Below are 15,389 nucleotides of genomic sequence, written 5' to 3' on the forward strand. Positions count from 1 at the left end.
TGCAGCCTCTACCTCCCGGGTTCAGGTGATTCTTGTGCCTGAGCCTCCCGAATAGCCAGGATCACAGGCGTGTGTCACCATGCCCAGCTAATTTGTGTAGTTTTAGTAGAGACAGGGTTTCGCTATGTTGGCCAGGCTGGTCTTGAACTACTGGCTTCAAGTGATCCTACTTCCTTATCCTCCCAAATGCTGGGATTACAGGCATGAGCCACCACACCCAGCCCCATTTTACTCTTAACTGTCAATTACAGACTGTGGATTCCAGCGTGATTTAGAGAAACGTAAAGGGAAGTGGAAATAGAACTTTAAAAGGAGAATTATATCTTTCAAATTATTGTCAAATATAAAAGGCTATTAAAACCATATGAAAGTCAGTATGCTGCAAAAGCCAGATTACCAAGCAAAGCCATCAAGCATTAAAGGAAACAAAGAAGAACCAAAAAAATAGAAAGTACATAATGATATGGCAGGGGTAAGATCAATTATTAGTTATAACATTAAATAGAAATTGGAAATACTTCACTAAAATTAGATTTTTTGAACAATTCAACCTGATCATTACTAGAGGGACACATAATATAAAATATACAGGAAGTTTAAATGGGAAGGATGGACAAAGTTTATTTAATCACTTGCAAGCGGAAAGGGAAGAGATGATATCAGATAAAGCAAAACAAAAAGTATTAAAAGGAATGAAAAGGGTCATTTTTATAATGATCAAAACTAAATGTATAACTATTACAAACTCTTTTGTGATAAATCTCATTGTTCCAAAACATACTGATTACAACCTAAATGTCCCAAAAGAAGAATGGTTAAATGTATTGTGGTATATCTGTGTGGTAGTCTTATTTGTAATGATTAAGAATGGTATTGTTGAAATTTCTTCGTTTATCAAAAATTAGTGATACATTGTTGATCGAAAAACCATACTGCAGATAGTGTGAATATTATTCTCCTACTTTGATTAAAGTAGAACCAAAAATGTTAACAAGGGTTATCTCTCAGTGATGTAACTGGAGTCAATTTAAATATTTTCAACTGTACTTTTAACTTTTTCCTATAGTTTAGTTAAATGATAGTAAATTATCATTATACCCAAATATCTACTGCCTCGCCCACTGGAAGAACTATAGTTTCATGCATCATTGACTCACCTAGGCCATGTGACTTGTTTTGGCCAATAAAACGTGAGTGAGCTAACCTGTACCACCTACAAGCAAAAGCTCTAAGAACCATCCCATGGTTCTGCAATGGCTCTTTGCCCTGCCTCTCCTGGGGGCTGTTTGTTAAGCCTGGAATGAAGAGGACTCAAGGTAGGTCTGCAGCTGACTTAAAGGACATGTAAATGAGCTAAAAATAAACCTTTCTTGTAAGCCTCTTGGAAGCAGAGAGACGGGGCCCTAACCTACTGGTGCCTTGATTTATCAGCCTTCAGGACTGTGAGAAAGACATTTGGGGCTTGGTTGTGTCACATTACAACTTAGCTCAGGGTAAGTGGTACCCAATCTTAAGTGTTTTTCTGGACACATGCAATTTATGATGCCTTTGAACAGCAAGTTCTAGAAGTCTTCCCTACCAGCTTTTGCTTTAATTAGGTCCCTGGGTCATAAATCTGAGATTTATGCCACTCAATGAAAATGCAAATGTTATAGCACTTAGCAATACTTATAGTGTTCCCACTGTCATAAAGGAAGAATCAGATAGAAAAATTAGATGTTCAGCTCTCTCGTTTTGCTGTTATTTTCAGCCACAATACTTTTCTCGTTGAGTATAGTAATTATGTTGGTGTTGACTTTAAAATTTATGGCCTTTCTTTGGTTTGGAATATTGTTTAGGCAATTTCCGAAAATGTTTTTTCGTAGAGATGACTTTTTTTTATGTTATAGCAGTTCCTACACTCTAGGAATAAAGAATAACCTTCTCTCAGAGTTTAGACTTACTTTTATAATGCATTTGAAAAAGAGCAGGTGGTCAAACACTTGATTGAAAATTGGTTGGAATAGGCTGGGTGCGGTGGCTCACGCTTGTAATCCCAGCACTTTGGGAGGCCGAGGCGGGCGGATCACAAGGTCAGGAGATCGAGACCACGGTGAAACCCCGTCTCTACTAAAAAATACAAAAAAAAAAAAAAAATTAGCCGGGCGTGGTGGCGGGCGCCTGTAGTCCCAGCTACTCGGAGAGGCTGAGGCAGGAGAATGGCGTGAACCCGGGAGGCGGAGCTTGCAGTGAGCCGAGATTGCGCCACTGCACTCCAGCCTGGGTGACAGAGCGAGACTCCGTCTCAAAAAAAAAAAAAAAAAAAAAAAGAAAATTGGTTGGAATAATCTTTAACGGGCATCTCATTCTTTATATTAAGTACTTGAAACCCTTTCTGTTAAAAAAATAACAAAAATTCATAGAAACAACAACAATAACCTCAAAAACAATTCTTGGAATGAATTAAGTTCTCTTATTTTTCTTCATTTTGCTGTTATTCAACATATTTAAACTGTAGTTCAACTGAAATGTTGCCCTTTTATCATAAACAAGTTATCCTGAAAATGTCATTTTAAATTAAAACAAAAATCAAGGTGTTAGCATTGATGTTAATGAAAAAAGTACAGTTTTTTAAATGAAAATATCCAGCAGAGGAAATATACCTTGGATTGAATTTACTTCCAAATGGATTTCAGTTTAATGAGTTAGGTTGTTACAACCTCATCCCTTGGGAGCACTGGAACGCATCACAAAAGTACCTCCTTTTTGGCTCAAGAGTCAGCATCTACTTGTAAAACATCTTGGACCAGAAAGCTAAGTACTTCAAATCAAGGATCCGAGCAGTATCTGTACATTCTGTTTGCTGGCACCACAGCTTGGCATCAGAAACTTTACTCACTTATTAGAATGCCTTCATAAAACAAAAAGATTAGATGATCATCTGTCAAGTGGAAGTTTATTACTACCTTTTGCCAATAATGAATGGAACTATCTCTAGCTCACAGAAGAGATATACAGCGCTTTCCATTTCTGTTTGTCCAAAGACTAGTTTTGTTTCAAGAGAAAGTCTCCCAGTTTGGAGGGAAAGTAGCTTTCATTTTTCCTGCGGTGACAGTGAAGTTGAAATTTTAAGACTGGATTACAAGTTCTATTCATTAGAATGTCCAGTTTTCACAGTTTATAAAAATTCTCCCTATAATTATTGGGATTGTTCTTTTAGGTATCCTCTATAAACAGGTGACCATTAAAATCCTGAATAACACATTCAGGGTGACATAATCCATTATTAAAAATATAACTATAGGACCATATAAAATTTCATTTACTGGCACATGTGAAATTTACATGATCTTAAAGGATCTGATTAATATATCTGTATCATTACCATAGTCTATTAAACATTTACATCTCCAGCCTAGATTTCCCTGAGCTCCAGACTTACGTTTCCAAGAGTTTGTCTCCAACTGAATGTCTTCAGCAACGTCTCTAACCACAGTCATGACTTTCCCATGGATCTTGGATTTCCTTTGACCATTTCTTGCTCAGAATGCCAGAGACCTAAGATTTAGCCTCAACCCTGCCTCCCCCACCATGTCCAGTCACAGGACACAGGACTCAGTGTCGGAATTTCTGCCAGCACTCTCCCATCCTCTCCTGAGTCCTGATTGGGCCCTCCTCATCTTCTTTACTTCCCCACTTGGAGTCTCCCCACAGCTGCCAAAATCACCCTTTAGTAACACAAATCTGGTTACGTCTCGATGGCTTCTCATGCTTATGATAAAAATCAAAATGCCAATGTCTTAGTCCACTTGTGCTTCTATAACAGAATACCCAAGACTGGGTAAGTTATAAAGAACATAAATTTCTTTCTCACAGTTCCGAAGGCTGGGAAATCAAGGCACCAGAAGGTTAGGGCCCTGTCTCTCTGCTCCCAAGAGGCACTTCAAATGCTGCATTCTCTGGAGAGGAGGAACCTCATGTCCTAATATGGCAGGAAAGCGGGAAAGAGAGAACCCACTCCCACAAGCTGTATTAGTCAATTCTCATGCTGCTAATAAAGACATACCCAAGAGCACCTAATTTATAAAGGAAAGAGGTTTAATTGACTCACAGTTCTGCATGGCTGGGGAGGCCTTAGGAAACTTATAATCATGGCAGAAGGGGAAGCAAACACTTCCTTCTTCACATGTCAGCAGCAAGGAGAAATGCTAAACAAAAGAGGGGAAAGCCCCTTACAAAACCATCAGGTGTGACCTCTCATGAGGACAGGATGAGGGTAACCACCCCCATGATCAAATTACTTCCCATCTGGTTCCTCCCATGACATGGGGATTATGGGAACTACAATTCGGGATGAGATGTGGGTGGGAACACAACCAAACCATATCACAAGCTGTTTATATAGTGGCACTAACCTAGTCACAAGGGCTCCACCCTCATGACCTAAACACTTCCCATTAGGCCTCACTTCCCAATACTGTTGCGTTGAGGTTAGGTTTCTAACAAATGAATTTTGGTGCACATATTCAGCCCATAGCAACTGTCGTGGCCTACAAGGTCCTGCAGGGACTGACCTCTGCATTTCTTTGACCACCATATCGCCATATCTCTGACTCTAGTCATATTGGCTACCACTCGTCTGCTGATCATGTCACGCCAGACACCCTGGTATCTAGTAAACTCCTCATCCTTTGGACCTCAGCTCTAACTCCCAGATCCATTAGTTCACCTCAGTCACTGTCTTCATAATGCCCACATATCTCCATCTTTTTTTGTTTACCTGATTCAGTGTCTCACCCTTTGGGCTGAAGTTCAAGTCTCACTTTTTTGTGGCCTAAAAATTGATTTCTGTTTCTTGCTAGCAGCTTTCCTTCCCAACCTGTGCTAACAAGCCTACACAAGTGTTCTGGTGTTCTGTACTTCCTCCAAGAAGATATTAGCATTAAGATGGGTGTTAGAATGTGACCTTCTTCTTGTAAGAGGATAAAGTTCACTTTAATTGTCTATCTTTTGGGAAATATTATTTTTTAAGCTTTTGATGTTATACCATAGTGCTTACCTTTTAACATTTTTTAGCATAGCTGTGTTGGAGACAAGGCCAATTTAAGAGTTTCTCTCTGATACAAGCTTTTAACCTTAATACTAACAATGCAAACCTTCCTTACATGAATCCAAGTAAAAAAATTGGAGTGGCTGTTGGCTGTGCATAAGTGAAGGAACTCCATTTACTCCTGCTCTAAGATAACCTGTCAATCTGTAGATGTTTGCGAGCATGTTGGTTGTTGAGAGTCACATGTAGGCATGCTATAGTTTTAAGGTACAAATAACTGTGGATATATGTATTCCTTGATCCTTCACAAATGCTGGATCACAGGATGCACACAATGTGTTTAACATAATGCATTAAATCTTTTGTAACTGAGTACTTTGTGTTGGATTTAACCATCACGTACATGACATAGCTAAACTAAACTGAAGATAAACATGGACCGAGCTCTTATTCTAGTCCATTGGGTAGGAGAGATTATGTTTCCAGAGGAGAATCTGGCGTCTTTGGCATTAGGGTCTCAAATATAGCATTATAATCTGCTTTAAAACAAAGAAAATGCAAGAGGAGAGAATATGACTTTCGTACATGATTTCTTCCCATTTTGCTTGTTGACAGTCCTTTTTTTTTTTTTTTTTTTGCATACTAACACTTTCATCTTCCACCTTAAAATCTAGAGGAAGAAGTATTTCCTAATGTGTCAGAGTTCCTCCTCTCACTAACACAAATTAATATTTCATCCTAAAGATAATGATTTTAATTTGACTTTTAATTACCTACATGAGGCTTGTTTGTTTTGCTTTTAGGTGGTTTTGACACCCTCAATATTGCCTGCTCTTTTCTAGTCAAACCTGATTCATGAAATGGAATGAAGCTGAAAAATCATCTACTTCTTTGTGGATTTGAGAGAAGACTGGGATGGTCTTAAGTGCATAAAACTAGACTCTAACTGCAGCGATGAGTTCAGATGAGAAGGGCATTTCCCCTGCTCATAAAACATCCACTCCAGCCCATAGAAGTGCCTCCTCTTCAACATCCTCCCAAAGGGACAGTAGGCAGGTAAGAGAAGAGCATTAAGTGCCTTTGGTTGTTTTATGCAAATGCAATACCATTGAGATAGGATGGGGTTGCTAATTAATTCTGAAATTTTGGTGTAAAGTCTTTTATTCCAAGTGAAAAATCGTTATTTTCTGTAGATACCTTCGTTGATGTCATGAAGCTCCCACTCTTGCTTCTCTGTGGTTTAGGACTCTTTTTTAGAAGGCAGACACAGAAGGCTGGGAGGGTGGCTATGGGAAGCCCTGCCGTCTTGTCCTCCCTGCACCTGGAGGGGAAGCCAACATCAAGAACTTGAACACTCTTCTCTTCGTTCATGGAGGTGGAAAGGGAACTATGAACCCTGCAAAGGACGTCTTCCTATAAGGCTGTCACTGGGCTGCCAAGCACTAACTCTGTTTGGTATTTTGTGGAATCTGGTAACAGCTAGCTTCAGGAATTAGGTTACCGATAAAATTGTAATACCAGGAATTAAGAGCTGTGAGAACCCAAACAATGTTTACAGGCAACAGAGAAAGTAAATGGTTATTACTTAATCATGGTAGAAAACGCCCATGGTCCCATTTGAGCCAATTTTGCAAGTTATTTTTGTTATGTCATTACTGTTGAAGTGGCAATTCTGCTGGCAGGGTTATGTGAGCATTCATCGTATGAATGTTCTTCATTGTCAAAACAAGTTGTTATTTCAGCCAGCACAGGTCTAAGCATAATTATTTTCCATCATAATTTGTCTTGTGATAGTATCTTCGTTGTGTAACTGGAAATTCCCAATAAGTAGGTATTATTACCTTTTTATAAAAGCTTTCCGTTTTGGCAACTTTCAATTAGTAAGAATCATGCAGGTTCGCCTTCGCCCCCTCCACCCCTCACCCCGTTTTATGTTTGCAAAGCATATTACCTAGTTTCTAGGAGTGTGAGCATCAGTCATTCGATTGGCCATCATATAGACATGGGTCTTGAGACAGCCACTTCCATATATGAATTCGTTTTCAATAGTGCAAATACACTGCTGGGGATGCTTTTTAGGAAACCCTCCCAACACTCTCTCTCCCTTTTTAGCAAGAAATTCCAGGAGAATCTGTAAGAATCCAGGGGTGCTAATGTGTATATCTTTCACAGATCCGAAGGCAGGTGTTTCTACTCCAGGGTCTTGGGGAACTTTTGATACTGGTGTCTTTCGTTGTTGAGTTCAAAGACGACACCTATATTCGGTTCTTTAGAAGTAGTCATGCCATTAAATCTGTGATTACACACAGTTATAATATTTATTGTATTGCACTTACAGAGTCAAAGAAAGTAAGAGTACCAGGAATGGAAGCACTTTTATATTAAATAACTACTATATTCTGAGATGCTTTCTAAGTTTGCAAATTTAGTCTACCTTTGCCCGCCCTGCTGTTCTTTCTGGTTATGGCTCCTCCATTTTTCCCTTCCCTGGGCATTTAAACAGAGAGAAAATCATTGTAAGCAGCATGACCTTCCTGACTGCTGGGAAGAAGGAAGCAGTTGACCCGCTCACCCTGGAGAATTGTGGCAAATGGGAAAGACGGATGACTCCTGTAGAAACATCTATCATGCGTTGTTATTCTGCCTGTTGCACCCGAGCTCCAGGATGGGCACGCAAAGCAACAGGGAAACACTGAGACCCTGGTGTGCCGGAGGGAGTGTGAAGGTGGAATGTGTGACTCCTCACTGGCTTGTGAATGGAAAGTTTTATGATGGGAATGAAAGGAGCACGTCTGTACATTGATAATGAGTTCTAGCAAAGTAAGAGACACTTTTCAAAGGGTTATTATTCTTTAAGGAGAGAGTTTATTTTTACTCCTATTTATCTCAGCAGGTGGAAACTCTCCCAAAAACTTCCTTCCCTGGTTCCTTCCTGACTCCTGTTTTGTGCCTGTCTACCTCCCTCAGGGGAGAGAAGAATAGAAGAGATCAATTACAGTTCTGTTTTTCCTTCCTTATCTCAATCACTGCCTAAACCTCAGAATTAACTTGGGGAACTCAGATATTTTGAGTGATCATGTGATGTGATGTGATGTAGTGTTTTTTATGTGCATCTATTTTTGTGTGATAACTGTTTTCATAGTGAAGGGACATAGAGAAAGTGTGATAAATTTGGCTTCATTGAATCCTTTCCATTCTCCTGATTTGACTGACATCTATGCAGATGGTGCCAAATTGCAAACTCCAGCCCCATTTCTCTCCTAAATTAGGATCTAGCACATAGCTGAGAATACAGTGGTATCTTTTTTTTTTTTTATTTTTTTTTTTTATTTTTTTATACTTTAGGGTTTTAGGGTACATGTGCACAATGTGCAGGTTTGTTACATATGTATCCATGTGCCATGTTGATTTCCTGCACCCATTAACTCGTCATTTAGCATTAGGTGTATCTCCTAATGCTGTCCCTCCCCCCTCCCCCCACCCCACAACAGTCCCCGGAGTGTGATGGTCCCCTTCCTGTGTCCATGAGTTCTCATTGTTCAATTCCCACCTATGAGTGAGAACATGCGGTGTTTGGTTTTTTGTCCTTGCGATAGTTTACTGAGAATGATGTTTTCCAGTTTCATCCATGTCCCTACAAAGGACACGAACTCATCATTTTTTATGGCTGCATAGTATTCCATGGTGTATATGTGCCACATTTTCTTAATCCAGTCTATCGTTGTTGGACATTTGGGTTGGTTCCAAGTCTTTGCTATTGTGAATAGTGCCGCAATAAACATACGTGTGCATGTGTCTTCATAGCAGCATGATTTATAGTCCTTTGGGTATATACCCAGTAATGGGATGGCTGGGTCAAATGGTATTTCTAGTTCGAGATCCCTGAGGAATCGCCACACTGACTTCCACAATGGTTGAACTAGTTTACAGTCCCACCAACAGTGTAAAAGTGTTCCTATTTCTCCACATCCTCTCCAGCACCTGTTGTTTCCTGATTTTTTAATGATGGCCATTCTAACTGGTGTGAGATGGTATCTCACTGTGGTTTTGATTTGCATTTCTCTGATGGCCAGTGATGATGAGCATTTCTTCATGTGTTTTTTTGCTGCATAAATGTCTTCTTTTGAGAAGTGTCTGTTCATGTCCTCTGCCCACTTTTTGATGGGGTTGTTTGTTTTTTTCTTGTAAATTTGTTTGAGTTCATTGTAGATTCTGGATATTAGCCCTTTGTCAGATGAGTAGGTTGCAAAAATTTTCTCCCATTTTGCAGGTTGCCTGTTCACTCTGATGATAGTTTCTTTTGCTGTACAGAAGCTCTTTAGTTTAATGAGATCCCATTTGTCGATTTTGGCTTTTGTTGCCATTGCTTTTGGTGTTTTAGACATGAAGTCCTTGCCCACGCCTATGTCCTGAATGGTATTGCCTAGGTTTTCTTGTAGGATTTTAATGGTTTTAGGTCTAACATATAAGTCTTTAATCCATCTTGAATTAATTTTTGTATAAGGTGTAAGGAAGGGATCCAGTTGCAGCTTTCTACATACAGCTAGCCAGTTTTCCCAGCACCATTTATTAAATAGGGAATCCTTTCCCCATTTCTTGTTTTTGTCAGGTTTGTCAAAGATCAGATAGTTGTAGATATGCGGCATCATTTCTGAGGGCTCTGTTCTGTTCCATTGATCTATGTCTCTGTTGTGGTACCAGTACCATGCTGTTTTGGTTACTGTAGCCTTGTAGTATAGTTTAAAGTCAGGTAGCGTGATGCCTCCAGCTTTGTTCTTTTGGCTTAGGATTGACTTGGCGATGCGGGCTCTTTTTTGGTTCCATATGAACTTTAAAGTAGTTTTTTCCAATTCTGTGAAGAAAGTCATTGGTAGCTTGATGGGGATGGCATTGAATCTATAAATTACCTTGGGCAGTATGGCCATTTTCACGATATTGATTCTTCCAACCCATGAGCATGGAATGTTCTTCCATTTGTTTGTATCCTCTTTTATTTCATTGAGCAGTGGTTTGTAGTTCTCCTTGAAGAGGTCCTTCACATCCCTTGTAAGTTGGATTCCTAGGTATTTTATTCTCTTTGAAGCAATTGTGAATGGGAGTTCACTCATGATTTGGCTCTCTGTTTGTCTGTTATTGGTGTACAAGAATGCTTGTGATTTTTGTACATTAATTTTGTATCCTGAGACTTTGCTGAAGTTGCTAATCAGCTTAAGGAGATTTTGGGCTGAGACAATGGGGTTTTCTAGATATACAGTCATGTCATCTGCAAACAGGGACAATTTGACTTCCTCTTTTCCTAATTGAATACCCTTTATTTCCTTCTCCTGCCTGATTGCTCTGGCCAGAACTTCCAGCACTATGTTGAATAGGAGCAGTGAGAGAGGGCATCCCTGTCTTGTGCCAGTTTTCAAAGGGAATGCTTCCAGTTTTTGCCCATTCAGTATGATATTGGCTGTGGGTTTGTCATAGATAGCTCTTATTATTTTGAGATACGTCCCATCAATACCTAATTTATTGAGAGTTTTTAGCATGAAGGGTTGTTGAATTTTGTCAAAGGCCTTTTCTGCATCTATTGAGATAATCATGTGGTTTTTGTCTTTGGTTCTGTTTATATGCTGGATTACATTCATTGATTTGCGTATGTTGAACCAGCCTTGCATCCCAGGGATGAAGCCCACTTGATCATGGTGGATAAGCTTTTTGATGTGCTGCTGGATTCGGTTTGCCAGTATTTTATTGAGGATTTTTGCATCAATGTTCATCAAGGATATTGGTCTGAAGTTCTCTTTTTTGGTTAAGTCTCTGCCAGGTTTTGGTATCAGGACGATGCTGGCTTCGTAAAATGTGTTAGGGAGGATTCCCTCTTTTTCTATCGATTGGAATAGTTTCAGAAGGAATGGTACCAGTTCCTCCTTGTACCTCTGGTAGAATTCAGCTGTGAATCCATCAGGTCCTGGACTCTTTTTGGTTGGTAAGCTATTGATTATTGCCACAATTTCAGAGCCTGTTATTGGTCTATTCAGAGATTCAACTTCTTCCTGGTTTAGTCTTGGGAGGGTGTATTTGTCGAGGAATTTATCCATTTCTTCTAGATTTTCTAGTTTATTTGCATAGAGGTGTTTGTAGTATTCTCTGATGGTAGATTGTATTTCTGTGGGATCGGTGGTGATATCCCCTTTTTCGTATTTTATTGCATCTATTTGATTCTTCTCTCTTTTCTTCTTTATTAGTCTTGCTAGCGGTCCATCAATTTTGTTGATCTTTTCAAAAAACCAGCTCCTGGATTCATTAATTTTTTGAAGGGTTTTTTGTGTCTCTATTTCCTTCAGTTCTGCTCTGATTTTAGTTATTTCTAGCCTTCTGCTAGCTTTTGAATGTGTTTGCTCTTGCTTTTCTAGTTCTTTTAATTGTGATGTTAGGGTGTCAATTTTGGATCTTTCCTGCTTTCTCTTGTGGGCATTTAGTGCTATAAATTTCCCTCTACACACTGCTTTGAACGTGTCCCAGAGATTCTGGTATGTTGTGTCTTTGTTCTCGTTGGTTTCAAAGAACGTCTTTATTTCTGCCTTCATTTCATTATGTACCCAATAGTCATTCAGGAGCAGGTTGTTCAGTTTCCATGTAGTTGAGCGGTTTTGAGTGAGTTTCTTAATCCTGAGTTCTAGTTTGATTGCACTGTGGTCTGAGAGACAGTTTGTTATAATTTCTGTTCTTTTACATTTGCTGAGGAGAGCTTTACTTCCAACTATGTGGTCAATTTTGGAATAGGTGTGGTGTGGTGCCGAAAAAAATGTATATTCTGTTGACTTGGGGTGGAGAGTTCTGTAGATGTCTATTAGGTCCACTTTATGTAGAGCTGAGTTCAATTCCTGGATATCCTTGTTAACTTTCTGTCTCGTTGATCTGTCTAATGCTGACAGTGGGGTGTTAAAATCTCCCATTATTATTGTGTGGGAGTCTAAGTCCCTTTGTAGGTCACTGAGGACTTGCTTTATGAATCTGGGTGCTCCTGTGTTGGGTGCATATATATTTAGGATAGTTAGCTCTTCTTGTTGAATTGATCCCTTTACCATTATGTAATGGCCTTCTTTGTCTCTTTTGATCTTTGTTGGTTTAAAGTCTATTTTATCAGAGACTAGGATTGCAACCCCTGCCTTTTTTTGTTTTCCAGTTGCTTGATAGATCTTCCTCCATCCCTTTATTTTGAGTCTATGTGTGTCTCTGCACGTGAGATGGGTTTCCTGAATACAGCACACTGATGGGTCCTGACTCCTTATCCAGATTGCCAGTCTGTGTCTTTTGATTGGAGCATTTAGCCCATTTACATTTAACGTTAATATTGTTATGTGTGAATCTGATCCTGTCATTATGATGTTAGTTGGTTATTTTGCTCGTTAGTTGCTATAGTTTCTTCCTAGCCTCGACGGTCTTTACAGTTTGGCATGTTTTTGCAGTGGCTGGTACCGGTTGTTCCTTTCCATGTTTAGTGCTTCCTTCAGGAGCTCTTTTAGGGCAGGCCTGGTGGTGACAAAATCACTCAGCGTTTGCTTGTCTGTAAAGTATTTTATTTCTCCTTGACTTATGAAGCTTAGTTTGGCGGGATAGGAAATTCTGGGTTGAAAATTGTTTTCTTTAAGAATGTTGAATATCGGCCCCCACTCTCTTCTGGCTTGTAGAGTTTCTGCTGAGAGATCAGCTGTTAGTCTGATGGGCTTCCCTTTGTGGGTAACCCGACCTTTCTCTCTGGCTGCCCTTAACATTTTTTCCTTCATTTCAACTTTGGTGAATCTGACAATTATGTGTCTTGGAGTTGCCCTTCTCAAGGTGTATCTTTGTGGTGTTCTCTGTATTTCCTGAATCTGAATGCTGGCCTGCCTTGCTAGATTGGGGAAGTTCTCCTGGATAATATCTTGCAGAGTGTTTTCCAACTTGGTTCCATTCTCCCCATCATTTTCAGGTACACCAATCAGACGTAGGTTTGGTCTTTTCACATAGTCCCAAATTTCTTGGAGGCTTTGTTCATTTCTTTTTATTCTTTTTTCTCTAAACTTTCCTTCTCTCTTCATTTCATTCATTTCATCTTCCATCAGCGATACCCTTTCTTCCAGTTGATCGCATCTGCTACTGAGGCTTCTGCAATCTTCGCGTAGTTCTCGAAACTTGGCTTTCAGCTCCATCAGCTCCTTGAAGCCCTTCTCTCCATTGGTTATTCTAGTTATCCATTCTTCTAATTTTTTTTCAAAGTTTTTAACTTCTTTGCTATTGTTTTGAATTTCCTCTCGTAGCTCAGAGTAGTTTGATCGTCTGAAGCCTTCTTCTCTCAACTCATCAAAGTCATCCTCCATCCAGCTTTGTTCCATTGCTGGTGAGGAACTGCGTTCCTTTGGAGGAGGAGAGGTGCTCTGTGTTTTAGAGTTTCCAGTTTTTTTGGTCTGTTTTTTCCCCATCTTTGTGGTTTTATCTACTTTTTGTCTTTGATGATGGTGATGCACAGATGGATTTTTGGTGTGGATGTCCTTTCTCTTTGTTAGTTTTCCTTCTACCAGACAGGACCCTCAGCTGCAGGTCTGTTGGAGTTTACTAGAGGTCCACTCCAGACCCTGTTTGGCTGGGTGTCAGCACCGGTGGCTGCAGAACAGCGGATTTTCGTGAGACCACAAATTCAGCTGTCTGATAGTTCCTCTGAAAGTTTTGTCTCAGAGGAGTACCCGGTTGAATGAGGTGTCAGTCTGTCCCTACTGGGGGGGTGCCTCCCAGTTAGGCTGCTCGGGGGTGAGGGACCCACTTTAGGAGGCAGTCTGTCCGTTCTCAGATCTCCAGCTGCGTGCTGGGAGAACCACTACTCTCTTCAAAGCTGTCAGTCAGACAGGGACATTTAAGTCTGTGGAGGTTCTTGCTGAGTTTTTGTTTGTCTGTGCCCTGCCCCCAGAGGTGGAGCCTACAGAGGCAGGCAGGCCTCCTTGAGCTGTGGTGGGCTCCACCCAGTTCGAGCTTCCTGGCTGCTTTGTTTACCTAAGCAAGCCTGGGCAATGGCGGGCGCCCCTCCCCCAGCCTCGCTGCCGCCTTGCAGCTTGATCTCAGACTGCTGTGCTAGCAATCAGCGAGACTCCGTGGGCGTAGGACCCTCCGAGCCAGGTGCGGGACACAATCTCCTAGTGTGCCGTTTTCCAGGCCCGTTGGAAAAGAGCAGTATTAGGATGGGAGTGACTCGATATTCCAGGTGCCGTCTGTTTCCCCTTTCTTTGACTAGGAAAGGGAACTCCCTGACCCCTTGCGCTTCCCGAGTGAGGCAATGCCTCGCCCTGCTTCGGCTCGCGCACAGTGCGCTTCACCGACTGTCCTGCACCCACTGTTAGGCACTCCCTAGTGAGATGAGACGGGTACCTCAAGCAGAAATGCAGAAATCACTCGTCTTCTGTGTCGCTGGGGCTGGGAGCTGGAGACCGGAGCTGTTCCTATTCGGCCATCTTGGCTCCACCGAATACAGTGGTATCTTAATGCACATTGTTTGCCTTTCCTTCTCAAGTTCTAATCCTAGGTCACTAATGAATTGATTGAGCATTTCTACTTAAATGCACTGCTGCTTGAGCAGTACCACTGTGTCTTAAATCAATACATATAAACCAGTTTGCTATCAGGATAACCATTCTCTCAGAGACCCAGGGTCAATGTCTGTCTTTCTCCTTTGCTTCTCCCACATTCAATAGGTTAACAAGTCCTGTGGATCATTTCCTCCTTCATAATATTATCATTTCCTTCTCTTCCCACTGTCAGCTTCCTCGCCCAGCACTCATCACCTCTACCCAGGATCCTGCAGAGTATGCTTGCCTCACTATCTCACTTATGGCCTCACCATTTCAAATGTCCTGAGTAGGGCAGATTCATGCTCAAAATCCATCAGACTCATTGTTACCTACACAATTAAGGCCACAGTTTCTTACTTGGAACCCCGTGTCTAGCATGATCTGGTCCAGGCTTGTGTTCCATTTTCCTTCCAACCTCAACAGTCTTGTCTGATCATAGTCCTAAACTGCCCTATCTTTACCTCTACTTGCCTTTCCTGCATGGAATTCCCACCAACCTCCTCTCAACCCGATGCCTCCCTATGCATCAAAGACTGGCTCATATGACACTCCCACTGGCCACGCAAACCCAGTTTACCCTCTCCTTTCTCTGAACTTTTATAGACCTTTTTGACAATATTTGACAGTTCTATATTGCTTATCTTTTTATGTACTGATCTCCTTATCTGTATTGTGAGCTCTCTTAAACAGATTATGTACTCTTTTTTTTTTTTTTTTGAGATGGAGTCTTGCTCTTTCGCCCAGGCTGGAGTGCAGTGGTGCAATCTCGGCTCACT

At 40.8% G+C, this 15,389-nt stretch overlaps 1 protein-coding gene across 10 annotated transcripts in view; it reads left to right on the forward strand.

Annotated features, from left to right (window-relative positions):
- The window catches only part of OSBPL6 (oxysterol binding protein like 6), a 223,387-nt gene that overhangs the window by 115,152 nt on the left and 92,846 nt on the right, over positions 1–15,389 (forward strand). For all 10 annotated transcript variants that reach the window (XM_063644806.1, XM_055289854.2, XM_055289857.2 and 7 more), the window contains one exon: positions 5,872–6,085. In XM_063644806.1, coding sequence (XP_063500876.1) covers positions 5,984–6,085 — 102 coding nt within the window. In that variant the 5' untranslated portion in view covers positions 5,872–5,983. The remainder of the gene's footprint in view (positions 1–5,871; positions 6,086–15,389) is intronic.

Source organism: Symphalangus syndactylus, chromosome 8 (assembly GCF_028878055.3).
Source record: "Symphalangus syndactylus isolate Jambi chromosome 8, NHGRI_mSymSyn1-v2.1_pri, whole genome shotgun sequence".
Classification (NCBI taxonomy): Eukaryota; Metazoa; Chordata; class Mammalia; order Primates; family Hylobatidae; genus Symphalangus; species Symphalangus syndactylus.